The sequence below is a fragment of the Citrus sinensis genome, chromosome 3 (genome assembly GCF_022201045.2).
Source record: "Citrus sinensis cultivar Valencia sweet orange chromosome 3, DVS_A1.0, whole genome shotgun sequence".
Taxonomy (NCBI): Eukaryota; Viridiplantae; Streptophyta; class Magnoliopsida; order Sapindales; family Rutaceae; genus Citrus; species Citrus sinensis.
Window position 1 is genome coordinate 49,771,921 of NC_068558.1, and position 24,956 is coordinate 49,796,876.

A 24,956-nucleotide genomic window follows, 5' to 3' on the forward strand; every position below is an offset into this window, starting at 1 on the left:
GTTCGGTATCCCAACTCTTTAATGGCAAGGGTAATGAAAGCTAGATACTACAAGAACTCTACATTCTGGAATGCAAAAGTAGGATCTAATCCCTCTTTCATTTGGAGAAGCATATTGTGGGGAAGTCAAGTTATTAAAAAAGGGGTGAGATGGAGAATAGGAGATGAGAAGAATGTTCTGGTATACAAAGACAAATGGATCCCAAGACCAGCCACATTCCAGCCAATCTCCCCAAAAACTCTTCCCCATGAGACTGTAGTGGCTGATTTAATCGATTCGGAAAACAAGTGGCGAGTAGACAGGCTGGAGCAACACTTTATGAAAGAAGATATTGAAGCTATCCTCAAAATTCTGCTGCCCAGTGGGAAAGAAGAAGATGAGGTGTTATGGCATTTTGACAAAAAAGGGGAGTACTCGGTTAAAAGTGGGTACCAGCTTGCTCTTAATCAAAACTTTCCCAATGAGCCTGAAAGCTCAAACAGCAGCTCTAGGCTCTGGAAAATCCCCTGGATGCTTGATTTACCTGAGAAAGTTAAAATCTTTATGTGGAGAGCTCTGAAAAATATCCTGCCGACGGCTGAAAATCTCTGGAAGAGAAGAAGCTTGCAAGAACCGATCTGTCAAAGGTGCAAACTGCAAGTAGAAACAGTAAGCCATGTTCTGATAGAGTGCAAAGCAGCAAGGAAGATTTGGGATTTAGCTCCGTTAATAGTTCAACCTTCAAAGGATCACAACCAAGATTTTTTCAATGCTATCCAAGAGATGTGGTCCAGATCTTCAACAGCAGAAGCAGAACTGATGATAGTATACTGCTGGGTGATATGGTCAGCAAGAAATAAATTCATTTTCGAGGGAAAGAAATCTGACTCAAGATTTTTAGCAGCAAAAGCTGATTCAGTTTTAAAGGCCTACCAAAGAGTGAGCAAGCCAGGAAATGTTCATGGGGCTAAGGATAGAGGAATTGATCAGCAGAAATGGAAGCCCCCCTCCCAAAATGTTCTGAAGCTTAATGTAGATGCAGCCGTGAGTACCAAAGACCAGAAGGTAGGGCTGGGAGCAATTGTCAGAGATGCAGAGGGAAAGATTCTAGCTGTAGGAATCAAGCAAGCTCAGTGCAGGGAGAGAGTCAGCTTAGCAGAGGCAGAAGCTATCCATTGGGGGCTGCAGGTGGCTAATCAAATTTCTTCATCTAGCTTGATAGTAGAATCTGACTGTAAAGAAGTGGTAGAGCTTCTAAACAACACTAAGGGCAGTAGAACAGAAATTCACTGGATTTTGTCTGATGTTCGTAGGGAAAGTAAGGAATTCAAGCAAGTCCAATTTTCCTTTATCCCAAGAACCTGTAATACTTATGCCCATGCCTTAGCAAAGTTTGCCCTAAGGAATTCTTCCACTGATGTCTGGGTTGGCACATTTCCAGCTGAAGTGCAGAATGTATTGAATTGTGTTGTTTCCTAATGAATGAAAGGTTTACTTTCTTTTCAAAAAAAAAAAAAAGGCCACATGATTAATTCCTTTGAATTATAGGCCTCCTCGAAGCTACTATGCCTACGCGATTAGCTTCGTTAAAATCAAAAGGGCATCAATCAATCTTTGACCATGCTTTTACTGAACTCATTTAAGAATATTAAGTAAGATACGCCTGCTCCAAATTTAATTTAACATAATTAGATTTACAATGATGTCTTTTGTTCCCTCTCTGGCTCTTATCTCAATTGTGATTAAAACTAAAAGCACATCATGTCAATCAAGCCTTGGGCAATCGGCTCCGAGGCAAATGGACCAAGCACGAGCACAAAACCACCGGCAGCATTTTGTCCGCTAATTCGTTTTTTGATGTGATCTTAGGCAGTTAAGCTCCGCTCTCCAGCTGTGACCAACCTTTACGCAAAATGTCGCAACAAAGTTTCTAAAAATAAGACAAACCTGTGGACTGTGTGGTCCATGTACTATTATTATTCTCAAATTCAATGTTCAACGAACCTCGGTTGCTATAAATGAGCCTTTAATCCAACGAGTAAAATATTGTATTTATAATATTAAGTGTAAGAGTTCGAATTTTTATAAGAGTATTATAAAGGTTAATTTTAGTACTTTCTTAATTATTAACTAATTAAGTAGAGATAATTTCTCCTATACGAAATGTAAGTGGAGTACGCATTCATCGAATACTCGAATATTAGAGAGGATTTAAAGTATATGGGTAAGTGTTGTTAGTGGTTTAATGTATTATTAACTAATTGAGTGGAGACAGTATCTCTCTTACGAAATGTAAGTGGAGCAGACACACCTTAAATATTAAAAAATGTTTAAAGTATCTGGACAGCTGCTTTAGTTGATTAATGTATAGCGGTGGTCTCAGTTATTTAGTACGATTATAAATATTGTAAGTGTAATATTTGATGTAATATCAGTAATAATATATATATAACAGAACTAAAAAAAAAAAAAACAAACCTTCGTTGTTTTACATTAATTATTATTATTTCATATATTGAATCTAAGAGGTAAACTGGTGATTCTAGTGACAATCACATGTTACCATTGTTTAATACCTGTATGTACTTGCCTACACTTTATGTGGTGGGTATAGTAGTCGTTACTAACTGATCCTAAAAGCACGAGGGACATAATTATTATTATTGTAGAGAAAATAAGGACCACAAGATTCAGAAAAACGGACCATGTAAAAATAAAAAAGGATTAGTTGCATCTTAATCAATATTCAAGAGTGGTCCACGGGACATCCCAACAGCATTCGTAAATGGATATAAGCTAACCCGACAAAACAATGATGAAATCAACAGCATTGAGAAAAACACATTTTAAGGTCACGTATACTGTATACATTGAAGTCTGTTCTGATCTCCCATGATCTTGTGTACGGGAATTTGTTTTCAGGCCCCCCGATTTTGGGCATCTTGTGGGCCTTTCTGCGTTGGGTTTACAGACGTCCATTTTTTTTTTTTAAATTAGTGGTCTTTAGATACAATGTGCTCTTGCTATACACCCCCGTGAACATTCCAAGAACACCGCCCCAGTGTGTGTTGTCTGGGCTTGAACAAGCGATTGGGCTTCACCTTGACCGTCCCTATATATACTATATCTCCACAAAAATTTTCCGGGAAGAATGGACTAATTAGGGCTGGAATTCTTTACAAAATACATTTTATTTTATTGTTCAAATGGCTGAAAGACATTTTTTTTTTTTTTTGTATTTACCCTTTGCCGTGGATCCGCTTAGAGAAATCCAACCAACTTTATTATTATTAAATGAAAATTAATGCTTTAAACAAATGAGGAACTTGATATCACAATATTCAATACTTATTAGGGCCAAGAAGTAAAACTTCAATGCAAAGAATTGACAAAAGGGGAAAAAAAAATCTAGTAATTATGAACAAAATCTAATTAGATATGAGCAAGATCTGATACAATTTACAAGCCAAATCAACTTTTCCAGATCGCCTGAAGAAACGACTTCAAAACCAAGAGCAGTTTTGATTTTAAAACCATCGACAGGAGATAAAATAATTATAAAAAAGAAAAAGAAAAAAGAAAAATCAACAGCATGAAAAGCAACGTAGTGCAGATTTTAAAACCATATGCAGATTTTAGCTCTGTCAGAAAGAGACAGTCATTTACGCTTCGAGAATGTGGATTGTGTTGTGGTGGGCCTGGTGGCTCCTTTATTAAAGAGACTTTAAAAAAAGAAAAATTATAGAAATAGATTCATTATTAAAGAGGAGGATCTTTACTATGTTTATGCTTTTATGTAAGTTTCTTTTTCTCTTGCAAAAATTGATCGTTGCATAGATGCCGATGTTCTTTTAGCGCCAGTTTTAGTTAAGATTCTCGTGGGGTCTCCCAACAACCCGTCGTCATCTTTAGCCGGTCACGTCAATCGAAATTTACAGTCGAGTTGGCTTTGATTTAATAAATCTCAAGTTTTCTTCAATTATATTTGTAGCAAGAATCGATCGGTCTCTTCTGTTACTTTTTCTCTTCCTTTGGATGGCAGTTTTTGGATCTTGTTAGTAAATTCAAAAATTTCGTTAATATTTCTGCACACTCTTGACCATATTTCTAAAGAAAATTTGCTAAAACAACAAAAATAAGCAAGAAATTCCTTTTTCTGATTTATTGAATCCGAATTGAATAGTCCGAAACAAAATTGGGTTCAAGCGAGCACACACTGGACCTTGTCTCTTCAGAGACCCAGCCGCTCACACATCATGCTGAACCTGTGGTTCGGTTCAAGCTTCAAGATCAATGGGAAATTCAGGCTTGTGCCTTGTGTTGTTGTATGTAACCGTGGAAATTATGGGCAACTAATTTTTTTTTTTTTTTTTTTGAGACTGATTAATCATCAGATTACTGCATTACACAGATATTTACAACGACTGTTTATTGTAGCAGAGGTATTACACTGATATTTACAATCAGATATACATGATTGGAACTTACATTATTACAATGAATTCTATGAAGTACATGCCCAATACAAATAACCCCTCACAGGAGAGGATGTCCATACTCCACTTGCATTTCGCAAAGGAGAAGTATATAAAGAACATTTAGCCCTCACAATGCTTGTGAGGGCAGCAGCCCACCACTTCGGCCAAGGCACAAAAACCAATTTTAAAGCGCAAAAACCAGCTCTTACAGGTTGTATTAGGAATAGGATGATGTGTGAGTAAAAAAAAAAAAAGAGGAGAGGGAGGGGGGGAAGAGAGAGACAGGCAGCAGTTAGTAAAAACTAAAAAGACCAATTTACGAAGTCACTGGTGGCATGGCTCCCCATCACTTGAATTTTGACTTGGAAGTAGGGCAAGGGAAAGCTACCAATCTCAAGATTTTGATTTTGGGATGACAGAATCGGCAATGTCTTTAAAAAGAAACAGAAAATACAGCATCCCCAAATCTTATATTGACGTTGAGAGATTGAAAAAGACTTCTAGCACTCGTCCCTTAGGGCTCGAAGGTGACCGATCATAAACATCTAACCTTGAAATTGGATTAGCTCGAATGTGAATTTAATAAACACATAACATTACAAGATGACATCACACTGCAAATTTGTATTCATGTATGTGGTTTGTGGTAAATCCCAATGCAAAGAATCATACTCCCAATTTTCTACAAACTTTAAGGAACAAGATTTCATGATAGCTGATTATAGGGGCAGAACAAATCAATAGGAAAAATGTGGGAATTCCAGACAATTTTGTCAATACCACCACAATAAATCGAATAAAGAACAAATTAGGGAGCAATTTCAAGCCTGGGTTCAAAGCAAAACCCAGTAAAGAGCTGAAGAGGGAACCTCTTAGTCACAGGACATTTATGTGACCACCTCCATTGTTTCAGGTTCATATCATAAACAAGAAGAGATGGAGCTCCATAGCTCTGGATGTATATGAGATCATCTGTTCCGCTACTTGCAAAAACATCATCAAACTCTCCAAATCCTTGGAAAAACTTATGTGGCATCCTAGCAACCTCTTGCCACTCCTTCCCATTCAGAACCCAGATGCCAATTCCCTTAATTATGTCAGGCCGATCTTGTTTGCCAATTCCTCCAACCATTACCAGCTTCTCTTTCAGGTTCATTAGGCGCCCGCAAGTCAGAGCACAAGGTACTGGGATAAAACTTTTTATCAGCAGAGCATGGGATGATCGGCTAGAAAGATTAAACGAGATCAGGCCATGACGATTTTCTGGTGCACCACCCCCAGTTGCATAAATCAGAAAATACAGAACCCCATCACAGATAATACTCTCATCTCCAGCTCTCCATCCCGTCAGCACCTCTTTCCAGGAGGTCACCCACATCATTGTATCTGAATCATAAATATGGATTGAAAGCTCCCACTGAAAAAAATTCCCCGTGACTTGCTTAGACTTCACAATTGAGACAGTATAGCGATGTGATACTCTGTCCACTGAGAGTGAAAGCGCACTGTAATCAGAGAATTTCAAACCTGGTGGTTCCTCAAGCTTCTTCCAGCTTTTGGAGATAGGGTTGCAGACATATAACTCACTTCTACTGTCATTGTCCATGAAGCAAACCAAACCATATGATGAAGCAATGAACCAATTGGATGTCTCAATGCAGGGGAGTTCAATACCATACCACTTTCGAAGGATGGGATCATAAGCATAACCAATTGGCTCATCAGAGCTTGTAAACATAAAATACCAGGGCTTTTGTGATAGGACATTTGAGAAGTTCCACAGAAACCTTCTTGAACTGACAATCTCATGCCATCTTCTGCACACGCAGCCTGCTCTAAATATGCTAGCTATTGGGAGATAAGCTAGAATGCGTTCCAACAGGTCATCAGGAAGGATTAAGTCAACAGAAAGCGTAGAAGCTTCTTTATTGCCTTCATCACTAAGCTCTAAGAACGAATCAAACTCATTAATGCCTCTTGCCATGTCATCAATGCAATGGTTGATCCAAGATGTTTCTCCATCCATAATCTAGAGAAAGTACATTAAAAAAGACTTCAACAGACAAAATTAACAAATTAAAAAAGAACAAGAAAATCGAGTTCTACATGAAAACAGATGAGAACTTCTCATCACCAATTAAGAAAGCATCAGATAATCATCACCAAAGAATATATCCCAAGTCAAAGTAAGTCAAATCCCTTGACAACATATCACATAACATCAGACAGGAGAAAAGTGTCATGCTTGGCATATTAAAATTCAAAGGAAAAAAGAACAGTAGTAAAATAAATTATGTAAGAATCCTGAAACCCTGCTAACACCTTACACCTCTCAATTTTGTAGGACAGCAGCAAAAATTACAGAAAGCTCATCCAGTGCATTATATAAACATAAATCAGTTTTCAGATTTATACTTTTTACCGCCAGAAGCAGATATAAGAAAAATACACAATAAACTGCAATTAGAACATCAAGATTCTACAATCAAACTGGAAATAAGGGCCAAACTACAGGAATACTAAAATAATTTGACTCAAAGTTTTCATGATTAAAATAATTTCTAATGCAAATTACGTACAGGCACAAAGGTTTATCTCCACATTATGAGACCTATAATTCCTCAAAAATGAGAACATCTAATCCCCATTGCTATGATTTTTAAAATAATTAATTTGAAATCAACAGAAATAACAACAAAATCAGAATAATCAACCCCCCCCCCCCCAAAAAAAAGAACTAAATAAGAAAATCCCATAAATCAAAATCAGAGAAGACATATCTTAAAATGATTCTTAGCTTACATGCAAAGCAAGGAGAAAATACCATCATATGGGAACAAGTAAGCAACAATACCTGAGATCACAACTGTATAAACTCAGGTTATTACACCAGAAACACATTACAACAAGTACATGAGCTTAATTACACACCCAGTTGTTAAAATTTTGCCGACTAATTTTGGAAGGAGAAAATATCAAATAGAGGAATCAGACAATAACAAATGCCAATCTGAGAAGCAGATAAAGGATATGAAATTACTATTAATTTGCTACCAAAAATGGCTAAAAAAGCATTAAAGAAAGAACGATTTTTTTTTTTTGAAAGGGAAATATATAACCAGATTTCTTACCAAAACGAGATAGTTATTTAAAAATAACAACAACAACAATAATAATAATAATATTGTTTTGTTCACAGAAAAATAAAAATTCAGAGTTTTAACATGAAACCCTAAAAATGGTTTTGAGTTTGAATAATCAATAATGGTAGGTAGAGATTAAGGTTAGGCCATGCTTAGTTATCAGTCAAACATCAAAACCCCACATAACTAAAACACAAAAACATATTAAAAAAATATAAAAAAGAAAAAGAAAAAGAAAGAAACACAAGTTATAAAAACAGGAAAAAAAAAAACACTTCAAAAAATGGGTTTCATCAAGAACATCAGTTCACATACCTCTTCCAAAAGCCTAGTCCAGTGTCACTGTCCAAATGGGTGCCTAAAATTTGAAACTTTATAGTGAATATCAAGTAAAACGTTTATCAAGCATTAAACTAGAAACACATAAAAGAAAAATGAAACGGAACAAATGTAGGCCATTTGCTTTAAATGATCAATACCCTATGTAGAGGGTTACTCTAGATTTGGCTTATAAACATGCCCAAGCAAAGCAAAGCAAAGCAATCCCTTTGAAAGAGAGAAAAATAATTTCTTTTTTTTTTAATAATTTTTTTCAGCTAACTTGGCCTCTTTTTTCATATAAGAAAAACGACAGGCAAGGAATGAAGTGAGAAGCCGGTTTTTCAATAGGCGTGTATTTAGAGAGAGTGGTAGAGAAAACGAGGAAAAGGACGGACGGCGCTTGAAGCGCGTGGCTATTTGTTACGAGATTTTTATCCCGTCATTTCATTTTCATTATTTTTATTTTTTAATATTATAAAAGCGCCCGACCCAATACTCATCTCCCATTTTATTATTTTTATTCAGCACTTAAATTAGAAGAAAAAAGAAAACAAAATTGGAAAATGAAGAAAAACATTGGGATTTTTTGCCACAATGTAAAAACAGAAAATGAGTAATGGGGTCTTACTCATCATCGCTTTCGATTTTTGACCTTTTTAGCTTCCTTTTTTCGTTTCCATAACTGTTAAACATTTAATTCCAATTGCCCCATGATCTGGTTCCACTTTTTCACAAATTTGTTTTTTTTTTTTTTTTTTTTGAATACACAAATTTGTTTTCTTTGCTTTTGATAAAATGCCTTTACCGCTTAGAGTAAGAAAGCTCTCTCTTCTCACAATTTGCTTTGGTTTTCGGACTGTGAAAGTGAGTTAGGGAGAGTCACTGGGCCTTAAGAGCTATTGGCAGAACCGGCACTCTGGCTTACGGGCCTTCCTGACCTAACCAAATCCCTCATCACACGTCATTTGTTTTCTCATTATCTTGCAAAGTTCAAAAGTCAATTTTATTTTTTTACCACATAAATTTCATTGGCTCCTTAGTGGAAGGTGTCTCCGATAAATGTGTGAGTTGAGTTTTTGTCACATTATAAATAATATTAAAAATAAAAAGTTGCATTGACCACTAGTGTAGTGATAAATATTTTTCAAATGAAGATGAATTTGTTTCCATCTAAAAATTGTTTCATCATTATCTAATGTCTAAAAGCCTTAGTATAGAGGACCATTGTCCATTGATTTTATGATCTTATATTCTTTTCACAAGTCTTTACAAAATCTGTAGATTTTGAATGGGCACAAGTCTTCTTTTTTATATTTTTCTGCTATATAAAATAATTATTTTAAATATTCACACAGTTTATTGAATTATTAGACCCATCGTTTCTTAGAAATCACCAAAATAGATTAGTATTAACTCAAAATGACCCAAATAATTTTGGACTGTGCTATAATAGAACAAAGTATGCACAAGTCTTGATAGGTGGCGCCTAATTCTAACTAAAATGTCAACAAATTTTATTTTAAAAAATAAAAAAGGATGGGAATCATAAGGTGATGTTCTGATGAGTAATCCGTGATGTTCTTCAACAAACTAGAGAATTTTTAGAATACCTTTGATGTATTATAACCAATTGATGTATGCAAGACATGTGTAGTTAAATTTAATATAACCACCACTTGCATAATGATTTTTTAAAATAAATATACACATGTTATAGAATCATTTACTTATTATATATCAGACATAACACCTCTTATATATTATAAAATTTCTCCAACAATTGATAAGTCGAGAAAATTTTGAGATTTTCCATGTGCATCGTTTAGTGCAATTCTTCACTTCATAGATGTCAAGGTAGAGGAATTTTTTGACAATTATTTTTGTTACTCCGAAAGTTCATTTTATGAATGAATTCCTTCAAACAAAAATATTTATAAAAAAAAATTCGGATTCACAATCATCGTACCGAGTCATTGAGACGGAATACTATTTACGAATAAACCCGTGAAAGTCACAAGGGTGGACCAAACTTGCTGCATACAATTCAATGTTTTTGACCAACCTACTCAGGCTGCAGAATCCATCAAAAACAAAGCATTTGAGGTTAAGAAATTGAAAATATATTAATTAACAATCAAATTAGTTGCATGTGTGCAGCTACAGGAATCCTAAGCATCAATGTGACCAATTACCAAAGGATGGAATTTCTACTTATTTACAAAAAGTAAATGAGAGAGAGAGAGAGAGAGAGAGAGACAGAGATTGTATGTTCTTTCTCTTTAATCTTCTTTTATACAAGTGGGAAGAAGAAGCCTCCCAAAGATAAGACAAGCGAAGGAATTAGAACATATCCTAGACTGGATATATGCCATTTCTACTGCTTACAAGCAGTACAAAGACAATGGAATTTATATCGAAAGCCTAAAAAAATCCAGAAGCATAATACAAAACAAAAACACACATTACGAATCACCCAAATAGTAAAATGATAATATAATATTTCACTAATGCTTGGTCCGTGGTGGGTGGAGCCTCATCAACAAATGGCTCAACACACACGTGAAAGACCGCAATTATATATTGTGTATATGGATATGTCTATACACAAACAGAGAGACAATACATGGGGCATTGACATTTTAACGTGTAGCCTCCAAAGTGATTAATATAAAAAGGGTCCGCCTAACTTACGTTCAACGTAAGTTACGCTCAGCCCGTCCAATTTCATATAGTCCCCCTATACTCTATACTATTTATATTTTATTTATAAATATTATAAATTTTTTGAAATGTAAAATTTCGTTTAATCCCCTTATACTCAATTTTATTTTATTAAAACCATATAGTATGAATTCGCCCCCCATAATTTTAAATTCTCAAAATAACCTCCATTTAATTAAAAATATAATTATTGTTAAATGAATTATAATTATAATTATAATTTTATTATAATCATAAATATTTTTTTAATAGATTATTGTTATTAAAATAAAATTCTGCTTAGCCCCCTCTACTCAATTTTATTTTATTAAAACCATAGAGTATAAATTCGCCCCCATAATTTTAAATTCTCAAAATAACCTCCATTTAATAGATTATTGTTATTATTAATAACAAGAATAAAAAGCATTATAAATTGTTAATAATAATAATAATAATAATAATTAATGATTATCTAACTAATAGTAAATATATTGCTAATGCTACCTTCAACTTTAAATACTCATTATCGGGTTTCAAGAGACCAATGAATGATAATTTCTGTCAGAATTTTAAGCTTGACCCAATAAAAATAATTTTGTATTTAAAAAATAGAAGCAAGAAAAATGTGTTTACATCCTCGAATGTGTAACAACTTAGCAAAAAGCGCTTAAAAATGACCGTTTAATAATGAGATGCCTACAAAATCATTATTATTATAATCATAAATATGTTGATTATCATTAATTATTATTATTATTACTAACAATTTAATAAAAATATTATTAATTATTATTAATAGATTAATTAATTATAATATTTTTTATTATCGTTATTAATAATAACAATAATCTATTAAAAAATATTTATGATTATAATAAAATTATAATTATAATTATAATTCATTTAACAATAATTATATTTTTAATTAAATGGAGGTTATTTTGAGAATTTAAAATTATGGGGGCGAATTCATACTCTATGGTTTTAATAAAATAAAATTGAGTATAAGGGGGTTAAACGAAATTTTACATTTTAAAAAATTTATAATATTTATAAATAAAATATAAATAGTATAGAGTATAGGGGGACTATATGAAATTGGACGGGCTGAGCGTAACTTACGTTGAACGTAAGTTAGGCGGACCCAAAAAGAATATAAAAAATGTACTGAAAAGAGAAGTGAAAAAGCTAGGGCTGATGATAGTGGCAACACCACTTTAGCACACTCTTTCCAGCCAACCCACTTTGTGCACGTTAAGTCATGTCTCACTTCTAATGGTTAATTTATTTCCATTGCCTTTTTATTTTCATCATATTTTATTTTTTTAAAAAAAAAATTAATTCCTTTTTCTTTGTCTTCGTCTTCTTTTATGTGTAGAAAGGAAAATCAAGCCCCATCACACACATCTGAAAGAAAATGGAGGTCCTTGAGACTAGACATTTGAAAGCGACGTTTTGAAATTCCGAGCGTTGATGAATGTTTGGTTAACAATTTTTTTTTAAAAAAAATATTTTCTGGGGTTTTTAAATGGGCAAAGTTATTTGCTAATTGGAGATTTTGAGTTGAGTGAGTTGACTCTGTAAGTTCAACAACTTTCATGTTGGGTGAGTCAGGCCAATAAAACCAAACATGGCTGACAGTAAAAGGTGTACAACCGTAGACAGTTAGTGGAGCCAGTAGAGTTAGCCCAGCAAAGGGAAATTATTTGCCAACTCAGTGTCAGGCAAAATAGTTATAATTTCTTGAAGAAAATATGCCGAACCCAGTTCTCTCATCTAATGCGCTCTCAGTTAGTCTTTTTAAGCAATGTTGGTTGGGGGGAGAGGAACTTTGACAAACATGTGGGAAATGTGTTTGGATTCACTGGTGGCAGCTGTTTGTGGGGTCTTCGAAGCGCACCACAGCCATGAGCCGCGTCTTTCAGTTTCAACACGCTCCGTCACAATCACCGGTAGGGTTTTGGTCCACTGAGAGAACTCTTACACTTATAATATTGAGGAGTAAGGGTTCGAGCTTTCATAAAAGTATTATGTGAGTTAACTTTAATTCTCCCTTGATTATCAAATAATTGAGTGAAACCAGTCTATTCCTCACGAAATGTGAGTGAAGTGGACACCCTTCAAATATTATAGAAGATTTAAAGAATATGGGCCGAGCTTTAAAAGAGTACAGTGGACACCCCTCGAATATTATAGAGTGTTTAAAAAATATGGGCCGTGCTTCAGAGGAGTACACGCCATAACGAATGTCTCATTTGTATAATATGTTTGTAAATATTAATTATAATATTTAATGTAATATCACTAACAGTCCTGTATAACAATATTAAAAATAAAAACACGCTCCATCCCAGTCACACATATAATAGGTTGCTTTTTTTAAATTAAAAAAAAAAGTTTATTCGTATTTTATATATTAAAGTGCAAATAAAAGACTCATAAGGTCTCTTTCATAATCATCATATATGGAAGGGATGTGTATATGTTTGGTCACAATTTTATTTGGAGAAGTCACCAGCGTCGTTCATGGACTTGACTAGCTTACAGAATCTGTAAGCTACAGACTGCAGCATCAGCCGTTGGATGTGGTTAGATGTGGAGTGAGAAACTAAACAATAGAAGATCGGATAGTGGGATGACGGGAGATGTTTGTTACAGAATCTGTACCATAGACAGGTCCCGTCGTTCATTCAAGACGAGGATCATGAACAAAGGGAAGAGAGGACAGTTGTAGCCTGGAATTCGACAAATGGCTAAAAACAAAAGACATAATTATTTGCCTGCCTGACTCCCTAATGATTTTCCTTCACTTCCAAGCATCTAATTCTCCAGTTTTAAATTGGTGGGGGGCAAAGCAAGCAGATGTATTTTTGCCGAGAATAAAACCGCAAGTATACACAATAAAAACTAGGAAACCAGGTTTAAACATACTAGTTTGCCTTTCCAATTGGGTATGATTCAAAAGAGCTGGTTGTGCGTTAACAGTGTTGAACCAAAAAAAAAAAAATGATGATAGTGTCATACTCCTATTAATGGAACTTATAAAAAAATTGATCAAAAGAGAGAAAATATAAAGGCCCTGACTGACATAAAAAGCTTATTAAAGAAAATAACAAAATATTTTAGAGAAATTGTTGTGAAAATATATATGATGGGTCGGTCCACCAGGGGGAAACCTTAGGTGCAACTGTGGTACCGTGCCACAGTTGCATCCAGCCGTTGGATTTCAGTAGACCCCACCAATCTAAATGCATCCAACGGCTAGATGCAACTGTGGCATGGTGCCACAGTTGCACCGTAGTCTGATCCGTCCACCAGTACCAATTTTTCCAAAACAATAGTCTCTCTCCCGATAATATTGTTAGATGGCCATTATAAATAATAATGAATGAATTGACCGTAAAATTCTTCGCCAACCAACCACAAAGAGGCAGAAATATCTATTCGTTTCACCTTCTTTTTTTTTTTTCCAGGGAAAAAAATTTGGTTCAAAGAGGACATCATGTGCACCAAGACCTCAAATTTCAAATAGCAGGCACGTTTTGAGACTTTTGTCCCATTACACTGTTCTGGGCAGTATTGTTTGTTTCACTATCAAACTAACAACAGTAACAGCTGTTTATGGGAAAAAAATAATAAAAGTTACTGTGCAATATTGATTTTAGGCTACTTCATGTATTTATTACTTTTTTTTAATTATATAAAAATATTACTTATATTACAACTCATATTTTATGAAATTTTTATATTAATATTTATAATCAAATAATTATTGAGATTAATTTATATAGTTTATATAACACAATCTAAATTTTATTGAATTAATTTATAAATTTTATATATCACAATTAAAATTTTATTCTTTTTAATATCTAAGGGATGTATTCAAAAGACATACACTCCACTCATATTTAAAAAAAAGAAAAAAAACTACATTCACGAAACCTGGGAAAGAAAATTAAACCTCAAACCCGTACCCGTGCCCTCACAAAGCCGAGTGGCTATTTATTACTCGCTTGCTGACCGATGAACAATGAATTTCATAATTTGTAGTTACAGATCGCAACAACTATTGATGGCCACAAATGGAAAAGTAGGAGGTGACACAAGAGAGTCATTATCATGGTAAATTGTGAGAAGATCAACGATACGGCGCAATATCCGGAGATTTATAATCGGGGACAGAAGAGACTTCTTTCTTCCGACATAGAGCCAGAGCCGTGGCATGCATCAGATATTGTAAGTTTTATCGATCCTATGAAATTGCATTTGGTTCTGAGATAATCAGCCCTCTCAATCCTTTGGTTACCCCAAAATCAAATCAACGGTTGGGTTCCTACTTCCCACGCTGTTTTTATAATAATTTACCATAAGCTAAACAGACAGTCAATGGGGATTGTGGCTACTGTTACACGTTTCTACCTTTTTTTAATAATTTAATTTACTTGAAACCTGCCTGTCCCTGAACCTGGCTTTAGTTTTAACTTTTAACCCCCCATGGTTTTTGACATTTTTTCCAGCAGGCCACATAAACTCTCCAGTCAAAATGTCCTTTGAGAATTGCGCTATAAACAAGAAAAAAATATTGATTTCACTGTTGGATGGACATTTTAGACGTTCAAGGAAAGTCAGAACCCAAACCATTTTCCATTGGCCTAATCTAACTCTAATCGATGTCATCATGGGGTTGATCTATACAATTTGATATTTCTAGCCGCAACAGACGATTAACTGGGGAGCGGGGACAAACACAGCAATTGTGAACTCTGGCTGCTATCTAGATCCTTTCCTATGTATTGCAGTGGGCTCGACGGTTCAACCACAGCCCAAATCAGACATGTCCAATGTTTTGGCCTCCACATCCTGCTTTTCCCATCGAGTATATCATCAACGCGATCCAAAGCCTGTCCCGTCTCCCCATCCATTGCCAGTAGCAATAGGCGTACCAGCGAGGGCATACATAGAGACCTAACCTACAACACTCACGTTCATTCTAATGTCGATATTCTTCTAAATCTAATCAACTAAAAGCAGCAACGAATTTATTATGAAAGCAGAGTATATAACAATCCATGCAACCAAAAAAAATTCTTTATCAGGGGGTCCCCAATCAAAGACAAGAATAGGAATCTTCGGTTTTCCTTTTCTCTCATAACTGGTTGGTATTTGCAATACAACTTGAAAGAACTAGTCAAAATGTCCCCTACTGCGGTACACAAACTAAAATCCAAATCGTTTCAGCAAAGCAGGATACAGAAGTGCAATTGTGCAAAACGAATGCACAGCCAAAGCCAACGCCACAAATACTCAATCATACAATACAAGAGACAAAAGAGTGGGGGAGGTTGGGGGGATAAGGGGAGGAAACCTTAACCTTAGAAATGCACTGCTGATTCAGGCCCAGGCCCACTGTGCATGTAAACCATCTTAACCGTTCAAATTTAGACGTCTACATTCTCATCAGACGGCTTCGAGCGATTCTTCCTTTCCATCAACAGCCCGCACAACATACTCTCTGATGCTGACCTCAGACGATTTATTCTTGCCAAGCAGTTAAGTGATCCATTCCACTCCTTCAACACCGTTGATGTTGTTGACGATGAAGAAGTCGTCGAGTCAGCACCATCAGAACACAGAGACTCAGCACAAGAAGAATTCTCCCAAGACTCATCATCACCCGCATCAAACTCATCAGCCATTGATTTCGATTTCCTCGTCATCAGCCTTTCCTTGCGTTTACTCTCTCCCATTAGGTCACGGTACCCAATCGCAGAGACCTCATCGAAAGCCGGCAAATCAGAACCGTCGATCAGCATGGAACCAATGCTAAGCACTCCCTGGAACCTTCCTGAAGGGCGACGAATCTGGAAGGCCGTAAAAGACGGAGTCTTGGTAGCCACCGAGAGTGAGATGTTGCTTACGAGGAAACGGACGGTGCCGATGAGGTAATCTCGAAGGTAACCGGAGGCGTAAATCTCGACGGAGATCGCGGACGTTTCGGAGGATAGGAATTCCGGAGTTACTTTGAAGAGGAACTTTTCGTTCCAGATTGGACTCTCGGCGCCGGCTCGGTCGACTCGAGTGCAAAGCTTCGTCGAAGAATCGATCCAGACCAGCGCGTATGTTTGCATCCGACGCATTTTAGAGGAGGGCGACTTCAAGCCTTGCGCAGAGATCAAGATGATCTCTAGGATTTGCGTCGCCATCGCTATTTCCCTCGCTTCCACTCTCTTTCTTGAATATTCACTTTTTGAGTGGCTGTGATTTGATCAAGATCAAGAGACGGAAGACGGACGGCTTTGAGCGGAAGCAAGAAAGAAAGAATAAGGGCGAATCATGTCGCTGGCAGAAAAAGAAACGACCGCAGATGTTAACGTTTTGCCTCCTTATTCTGTTTTAAAGAGTTCTGGGAAAGAAGATGGCAGTTGAGACTGCACAACCGGAAGTACATCAAATGGCGAAAATACCCTTCGTTTTGGCGGTTCTTTTATCTCTGGACTGTTAAGATTTGATCTAATCTAGAACTAGACTTGAATGAATTCGAAGATGCCAGCCATCAGTCAAGGGGTAAACAACTGCCAGTGCCACACTAACAAAAGGAAGAGTAACGGATGGAACTACACACTCATTCATACACCTTAACTTGAAAAAGCAGTACTCTTATTGATACACTACCATCCATTGGACAGTATAGCAGACAAACCCCAAATACAAAAACGAGAACCTCATAGTATGAATGTATGATGAGAAAACAACTTTTTTATTTTATCACACAATATAAACATTACACGCTCTGCCATATGTGGACTCAACCCGTAAAACCATGAACACACACAACTGACTCATGAGGCTTACAATTGCAACATCAATTCCATAATCATATTCCTTGAACAGAATTCTACCTGAAGGATTGTGTTGCCCTTTTGTACCTTCTCGGCCCCCTCAATTTTCTCTTCCTGGATAGCTTTCTCTCTAAATCTTTCACTCTTCCAGTTAACTGGGATATGACAGTTAATTGCTCTTTCCCAGCTTCCATTAGCTTTTCCATCATTTCCCTCAGCTTTGCATTCTCTTCCATCACAATGTCCCTCTCATCGGCAGACATCTGGGAAGTTGTTGTAGCAGCAATGGTGTCCTCTGTGGTGATTTCAGATCCACTGGCCTCGTCCATTCTGCTGTCTATGTCAATCATGCTTTCTGGCTCACCGTACTGTTGTTCCTTCTCCAGCACCCTGCCTTCTTTATTTCCATCTACTCCTTGCAGCTGCACATCTTCATTTGTTACCTCAAGTGCCTGAGGAGAGACACTTATACCTGCTGATTCAGGGGAGGGCAACTGATCATCATCAATCCTTCCACCATCTTTTCCTTCATTTTTGCATACTTCATCATCACTCCTCACTTTCCCTTCTATTGAAGACAATGGTAGGTTTTCCTCCATCTCGAGTACTGCATTTCCAGACAATTCATCCACCATAACAACCTTTGACTTTGTTGCAGTTGTTATATTGGTTACCCCATTGTACCTAGCTTCTCCAATGCTTGACCCTTTATCCTTCCCGATTTCACTTTCTTTGGCTTCGCCTTCTTCAAGTACTCCAACTGGCAGTTCAGCTACCAGATTTTCTATTTCACTTTCTTTATTTTCAATAGCTAGGTCTCCTTCGAGTACACCAACAGGCAATTCAGCTACCAGATTTGTTTCTGAGTTGGTTTCACTTCCTTTGTTTTCAAAGCTTAGGTCTTCTTCAAGTGCTCCAATTGGCAGTTCAGCTGCTAGATTTATTTCTGAATCCACATTTCTTGCTGTTTTCCCAATTTCATCTACATTATCAACATCAGCGGGTAAAGTTGAACCAGCTAACACATGCAATTTCACTTCATGATCAACGTTCTCACTCTTCCCTTTCCTTGATGATTCGCTATTCTTCAATTCCTGAAGAGGTTGTTCCTCATCGTCCAGTATCAGGGGTAATTCTGTTGCCTGTGCTTCTAGATTATCCTCTACATGAATTCCACCATTCACTCCATCGATCCTGGCCTCATTCATAGCTTTTGGTTCATCAAATGAGTCCTGAAGTTGTGCCCCAGTCAATTCCTCAGAGCTGGTCTGCTGAAGTTGAGGATGCATAATATCTTTCCCTTGATTCTCCGTCAATACAGCTTGAGAAACATCAACCCCTCCATTGGTAGCCTCAACCTGTACCATATCTGATGCAGATTCTCCTACTTGCGACTCCATGCTGTTTCTCTGTGGTAATTCTCTCACTTCACATTTTCCTTGCACTTCTGTGTCACTAAGAGCAGTCTCTGAGGTCTCCAAACCCTGAGAGTTCACTACAAGATCCCTCATTGAGGAAAGATTACCCTCATCTGGTTCCTTCATATCAACCACATTGTCATGATTGGTCTTAAGAGAGTTTTCAAGAATTCCTCCAACCTTGTTTTGCACTTCTTGCATTCCCGCATCATTGGAAATATCATCCTCTGCAACTATAGCAATGGAATCAAGTTCCTCCTGCAAGGTTACAAGATCTTTTGTCAAAGCTTTCCTAATATCCCTGAGACTTGGATGCAAGCCCTAAAAAACAAGAATCAATAACAACAACCAGAATAATTACAAACCTTAACTTGGAGGAAGAAAAAAAGAGAAAAAAAAATTAAGAAGACCTTACATTAGAATTTCAGAGTAGATTTATCATATATATCTCCAAATGTACATTTCAAAGATCTTATACCAGCACAAGCTATATACTGATCCAACCACTGAGCTAATGGACTTTAAAAAACCTATACCAATCTGATTACTCTCCATTGAAATAAAAAACCTAAAATACGATTGATGCAATCTTAAACACAAAATAAGATTAGGAAGACATATACCTGTATAGTGTCCAGTTTTAGTAGGGTCCTCATTATCATTTCACCAATTAGTACTCTTTCCTTCTCATTCTTCAACAAATCAGAAGAAGACTCAAGGGCCTGAATACGCTTTCTGATCTCAGCTGCTTGATCACGGACCTCCACCATTTGCTTCAATTTCTTTAGTGGCTCTAATTTCCTGACTTCAAATCCACGGTAGGCAGACTGAATAAGAACGGCAGCCTGGTCATCTGACAAGTTCTTTTCCTTTGCCATACATTCACCATTGATGGATTCAGCTGAATCATTCAGTTTATCTTCTTCAGTTGCCCCCTCAGCCGCCTTTTTTTTACTCAGATGTTGCCTTCTTATCTTGAATTAAGTCACATCCATCAGTGTCTTTTCCATTTCCCACTGCGGATGATTTCCCAGTTACATCTTCCAAATCAGTGGACAACTTGATGGAGTTCTCCATATGAGAACCACTCTTCAAATGCTCATTTTTATTTTCACAGTTCTTACCATCTACCACGGCCAAGGCTTTTTTCTCTGTTTTCTTTCGGTTCCCATCTCCCCTTCTTTTAAAGGAATCATCAGCAGATTGGGAACCCTGTGGCGTGCTCTCTTTCAATACTGATGAAGCAGAAGGCTTGTGAACGTATTCGTCTGACTGTCTTTTCAGGCCTGGAGGACTAGGGGATCTGGAATTCCCATTACCATTTTTCTTCTTTGACAAAGGTTCCAGTCTCAGACAAACAGGAGGTAATTTCGACGTCTTCGGTGGAGATGAGGACTGTCTCATCTTACTGGTTCTGGAGGAATTATCTGCTGCAACTCCCTTCTCAGCACTGTCAGAGTGGTCCTCCCTGCACATTTCCACTTGCCTTACAGGAATAATTTTTTTATTAGCAGTGCCCTCCATCATTTGTGAGCTTTTAGCCTTATCGTCAGAAAAATCCTCGTTTGGCTCAAAATTTTTCATCCTTTCATCACTCTCTGGAGACTTCACCTGCATGAACTTAGAGTCAGAAGGTGATTCTTCGGCTGATATTGAAGCAACATTCTTCTCCTTTCGATCTTTCTTTTCAACCTCCCCTTCCTCAGTTTGAAAAGGCATCCAAAAAAAGGGGTACGGAAATTGTTGGTTCACCTTTTCTTTATCATCTTCACCATGCATCAAAAATTTAGGGCTGTTCGTATCTAGTGACAACCAGCATTTCCCTTGCCTTTGGGCCTTCTTTTCAGGCTCCCTTTGCTCACTGTTAGAAGGCATCCAGAAAACAGGATACGAGAATTGCTTCATTCCATTCTCATTTTGTTGATTCTGTTTCCTCTTCTCATCTTCACCCTGCATCAAAGGTTTAAGGTTATTCATGTCGAGTGGAAACCAGCCATTCCACTCGCTTGACTTCCCCTCAGAAGGTTCCATATTCTCATTGGACTTTGTGTTGCATGGAACCTTCTCCTGCTCCGCCACCTCTGATTCAAAAGACCTTCTGGGCTCATCATTTTTCTTCATGTACTCTGGTGAAATCCTTGCAATTGGGTATGGATAACTTTTTGACTGAAGCGGAACCACAGAATCACTCTTCTTTGCCACATCAGGCTCCTGCTCTTCAATTTTTACACCTTTGTCAATTCTCTGGTTGCTCATGTGATTAAGACAGCCACAACAATAATGATCTCTATGAGCATCTTTATCATACTCATACCTCTGCTGCTCCATTGCATGATGTAGAGGAGGAGCATAATGGACAGGATATGGCTCAATGAATGGAGGGTGATGCCCGCGATAGAAAAAATGGCGGTGCAGGTGAGAAAGAAGAGAAGGAAGGTCTATATGCATAACAACCAGGGAAGTTACAATGGTTGCAGCAGCCATGACACGACATTGAGTAGCCATAGTTGCTGCCATGAGGCCAAGATTCATATACTAGAGGAGGTTTCGAATGATCCATCATCACATGAGGTGGAACATTATTGTGACTTGGATGATAATAATGAGGAAAAGGCATTTGGTTTCTCTGCTGATGGCATGAGTCCATGTATACTGGCATCATTTTCAACAAACAGCTCCAAGTAGTTCTTAATAGGGTTTAAAAATGTAGCTCGAAGAACCACTGGATGACTTCGAAGTGTAAAAGCAAAAGCACACTGTATTATCAAAAAGGAGAAGCATTGTTAAGCATCCAATCCAATCACAAATGATATAATGCAAAGGAAGAGGAAAACAAAACTGTTATAGATGATTGGTGCTAAACATTACCTTTTTTTTCTTAGGAAAATGCAAAACTAAATCCTCTGAATCATCTAGAACTAATACATTCTGACAGAATGAAGAAGGTATGAAAATGGATGGTAAAACTTACAAAATTTCAAGCCGCTATTTTGAGATGTACAATTACAATCATTATTCTATTATAATAATATCCCCACTCTTTGGATTGAAAAAAGAAAAAGGGACAATATTCAGAACACGAAGCTTAAAAGTTAATTTCAAGCAAAAGAATCTCAAACTCCAAAATTATGCACAAACATCAAGACAAATGTACGGTGTGAGCAATTAAAAGCCATCACATGTCCATGATTATCAAACCTGTGCTCATCAAGAACTTAAAAATTAAGAAGTAACACACATTACAGCAAATTAAGAGAAGAAGTAACTTACATTTATAGTGTAGACAAGAAAAGAAGAATCCACCAACAACTTCCACAGTCCAGATGACTCAGTTATCGGGGCAAATTCAATCCACAAACCCAAATAAGAGCTGTTATGATGACCTCTTCTAGCTTAGATACAATCAGCTGTATTCTCTTCCACGAGAGTCAGTTGTGTTAGATTTTGACTTATATATATATTTACAAAATGCCCGATCGGAGAGTTTTAGAAGTTGAAAAAGGTAATTTGCACATACCTCCCCTGAAGTTTGACTTTGCTACACTTAGAGAGAATCCATCTATATATTAGCATATTACCCCCAGGACAGGTATTAGTGTTCGGCTGCCGTTAGATAGCTGAGTGAATGTACAGAAGTACCCTTCACTACACATTTGAACCACTGAAAAAAATTCTTTGGTAAATTTGTCTTTTATGTTTGGCGCCAAATGAGCTAGAGTATTGAAAAAGCTATTATACCTTTATGATAAATGATTTTGATATTGCACAATCATAAAGTACAAAACTTACTTGAGTTGAAAAGATTTCAAACAAGTATTTTAATAGTGTGCAATTACATAATACGGTAAACTTATGAAATTTTTTTGAGTTAATTAATTTAAAACAATACCAATATTATCATTGGAGAACAACGATAATATAAACTCTTCTCAGCTCTATTTGAAAGACAATATCATACTTCTTTTTTTGGCACAATACTTCATTACTACCTTATGCTTGTCGTGGATTCAATAAATTCGCAGCAATCAATTGGATCAAGCAACCACGAAGGCAAAAAATACAGAGGATGGAAGGATGGGATTAATGGCAACCTTGTTTGATTTCCAAAGAAAATATATAAATGCTACAAAAGAGTTGTTGTGAGGATGTCAAAATCAGATGACAATCCAAATAAACTATATTGTTGTTGTATAGATAACAAATATGGTTGTTGGCCTTGTGGCTATTTCAAGTTCTAGATTCCATCCCCAAGTGCTATTTCATAATAAAACCTAGTTTAAATTTCAAGTTTCGATACACTCTTCAATCATTGACTATTCAGATACCGGTCATTAGTGTAATTTGATTCATTATTTAAATGAATGGATGTTATAACTTTAAAATGAAGCTAAACATTTATCAAGTTAGGTTTTGAAAAGAGAGAAATGAAGCTAGGTATTAAAAATGAAAATGAATTATTAGCCCCTCAACGTTCACCAGTTTTAAAGCATTGAATTACTATACATTTTGGATTCATAGTATTTTATCTAATCAGTCTTTTTAAGATTTAAAAACAATAAATTGCTCTATTCACTCGACTGCCATCAGCTACTTAATGGCTGCCCAACACTTACATACAATTAGGGGTTAATATGTCAATATATAGATAGATTCTCTCTTGAGTATAGCAATGCCAAACCACAGGGAGATATTCAAATAGGGTAATTTTTAAAAACCTCCCCTGAGGTTTGAGGCTGTTGCAAGTAGATGGTGAAAATCATTTTATTTGTAAAATACCCCCTACCGTCAGTTAAAATTTCCATTGACTAACTGTTGACTTTGAAAAGACAATATTACCCCCAATATTTACAATTCCAAATATTTACAATTTCATAAGTAATTAAAACAATTATTTTCATCATGATCAAGTTATTGATATTTCCTTAAAATCTTAAAAAAATAAAATTACAAATTTTAAAATAATTTTTTTTAAGTTTGTAATAAAATTACAAATCTTAATTATTTGATATAAAAATGTAATTTTTTAAAGTTTGTAATAAAATTACAAATCTTAATTATTTGATATAAAAATATAATTTTTTTTAAGTTTGTAATTTTATTTTTTTAAGATTTTAAGGAAATTTTAACTAACGTAAACTATTATTAGGGGTAATATTGTCTTTTCAAAGTCAACAGTTAGTCAATGAAAATTTTAACTAATGGTAGGGGGTCTTTTACAAATAAAATGATTTTCACCATCTACTTGCAACAGGCTCAAACCTCAAGGGTGGTTTTTAAAAATTACCCTATTCAAATATTATCCAAGTGCAAAAATCTTCAGCCTTCGCGGTCTTTCGCGGGGTTCAAAAACTGAAGTGTCTGGATTTTCTTGCCACGTGGACCTTTTTCGGTAGTCCCACGTGCTTGTTGATAGAGTATTATTGCCGTCAAATGAACGTGGACAATTTAACAAACTCCTTGTCGGACAATAAGATCAGTCTCTAGATAATTCACTCTAATTAAAACTAAAACATAACGATTGAAATACTAATTTTGAGTGTTAGTTAACTGGTAAATATACTCCGAGGAAATTAAGGTGCGTACTTTGCTCCCATCAATAAAAAAGATATCGAATTTTCATAAAATTATAACTAAATAAAATGCTTAATTTTAAACAAATTGTTAAGCGAACATTCTTCAATAATTTTTTTTTTCCTTTTTTGAACAGCACTTGTGTGCGTTAGTTAAGAACTATCTTTTTGGAAAATAAAATATTAATAAAATATTTTTATATATTTGTGGGATAATGTCAAAATCACTAGAGAGATGGTTAAATTAGCTTAACGATAATGTGATGTTTGCATAGAATACAATTTTGATTACAGTATTATGTATGTGTTTAAACTGACAAGCAATATGCAAAATCTTGTACAAAATTAAAGTCTTGTTTAGTATTATAGTCGATAGTCATTAAAATATTTTGTAAATAACAGTTGCTAAGTTTAAAAAATAAGCTGATTTTATTTTATTATTATAAGATAAAAATCCTATAATATATTTACTATTTTTTATTAAATTTATCATATAAAATTT

The 24,956-nt window shown here is 35.8% G+C and overlaps 3 protein-coding genes across 6 annotated transcripts; all 3 read right to left on the reverse strand.

The window, feature by feature from the left end:
* Nucleotides 1-5,061: 5,061 nt before the first annotated feature.
* LOC127898596 (F-box/kelch-repeat protein At3g61590-like) lies at nt 5,062-8,244 on the reverse strand. Of its 4 annotated transcripts, XM_052437860.1 has the most exons (3): nt 8,080-8,244; nt 7,916-7,958; nt 5,062-6,486 (listed from the first exon to the last, which is right to left on the reverse strand). In XM_052437860.1, exon 3 carries the CDS (start codon nt 6,481-6,483, stop codon nt 5,266-5,268), a length of 1,218 nt encoding a protein of 405 aa, XP_052293820.1. In that variant the 5' UTR covers nt 6,484-6,486; nt 7,916-7,958; nt 8,080-8,244; the 3' UTR covers nt 5,062-5,265. The 4 variants fall into 4 exon arrangements, with proteins under 4 accessions (XP_052293820.1, XP_052293823.1, XP_052293821.1 ...); XM_052437863.1 differs by lacking the exons at nt 7,916-7,958; nt 8,080-8,244 and adding an exon at nt 7,589-7,884; XM_052437861.1 differs by lacking the exons at nt 7,916-7,958; nt 8,080-8,244 and adding an exon at nt 7,312-7,577.
* Nucleotides 8,245-15,745: 7,501 nt separating this feature from the next.
* LOC102629633 (uncharacterized) lies at nt 15,746-17,168 on the reverse strand. Its single transcript, XM_006491150.4, has one exon. The coding sequence runs from the start codon at nt 16,828-16,830 to the stop codon at nt 16,066-16,068; it is 765 nt and encodes a 254-aa protein (XP_006491213.1). The 5' UTR covers nt 16,831-17,168; the 3' UTR covers nt 15,746-16,065.
* Nucleotides 17,169-17,267: 99 nt separating this feature from the next.
* On the reverse strand, nt 17,268-22,313 carry LOC102629351 (BAG family molecular chaperone regulator 6). Its single transcript, XM_025092541.2, is given in 4 exon segments — nt 17,268-19,205; nt 19,508-19,834; nt 19,836-21,640; nt 22,155-22,313. Coding segments are annotated over 3 exon segments (3,564 nt in total). The 5' UTR covers nt 21,390-21,640; nt 22,155-22,313; the 3' UTR covers nt 17,268-17,522.
* Nucleotides 22,314-24,956: the final 2,643 nt, after the last annotated feature.

Bases quoted from the DNA above. Each gene is read 5' to 3' on its own strand.
- LOC102629633 (XM_006491150.4), bottom strand. From the start codon at position 16,830: ATGGCGACGCAAATCCTAGAGATCATCTTGATCTCTGCGCAAGGCTTG.
- LOC127898596 (XM_052437860.1), bottom strand. From the start codon at position 6,483: ATGGATGGAGAAACATCTTGGATCAACCATTGCATTGATGACATGGCA.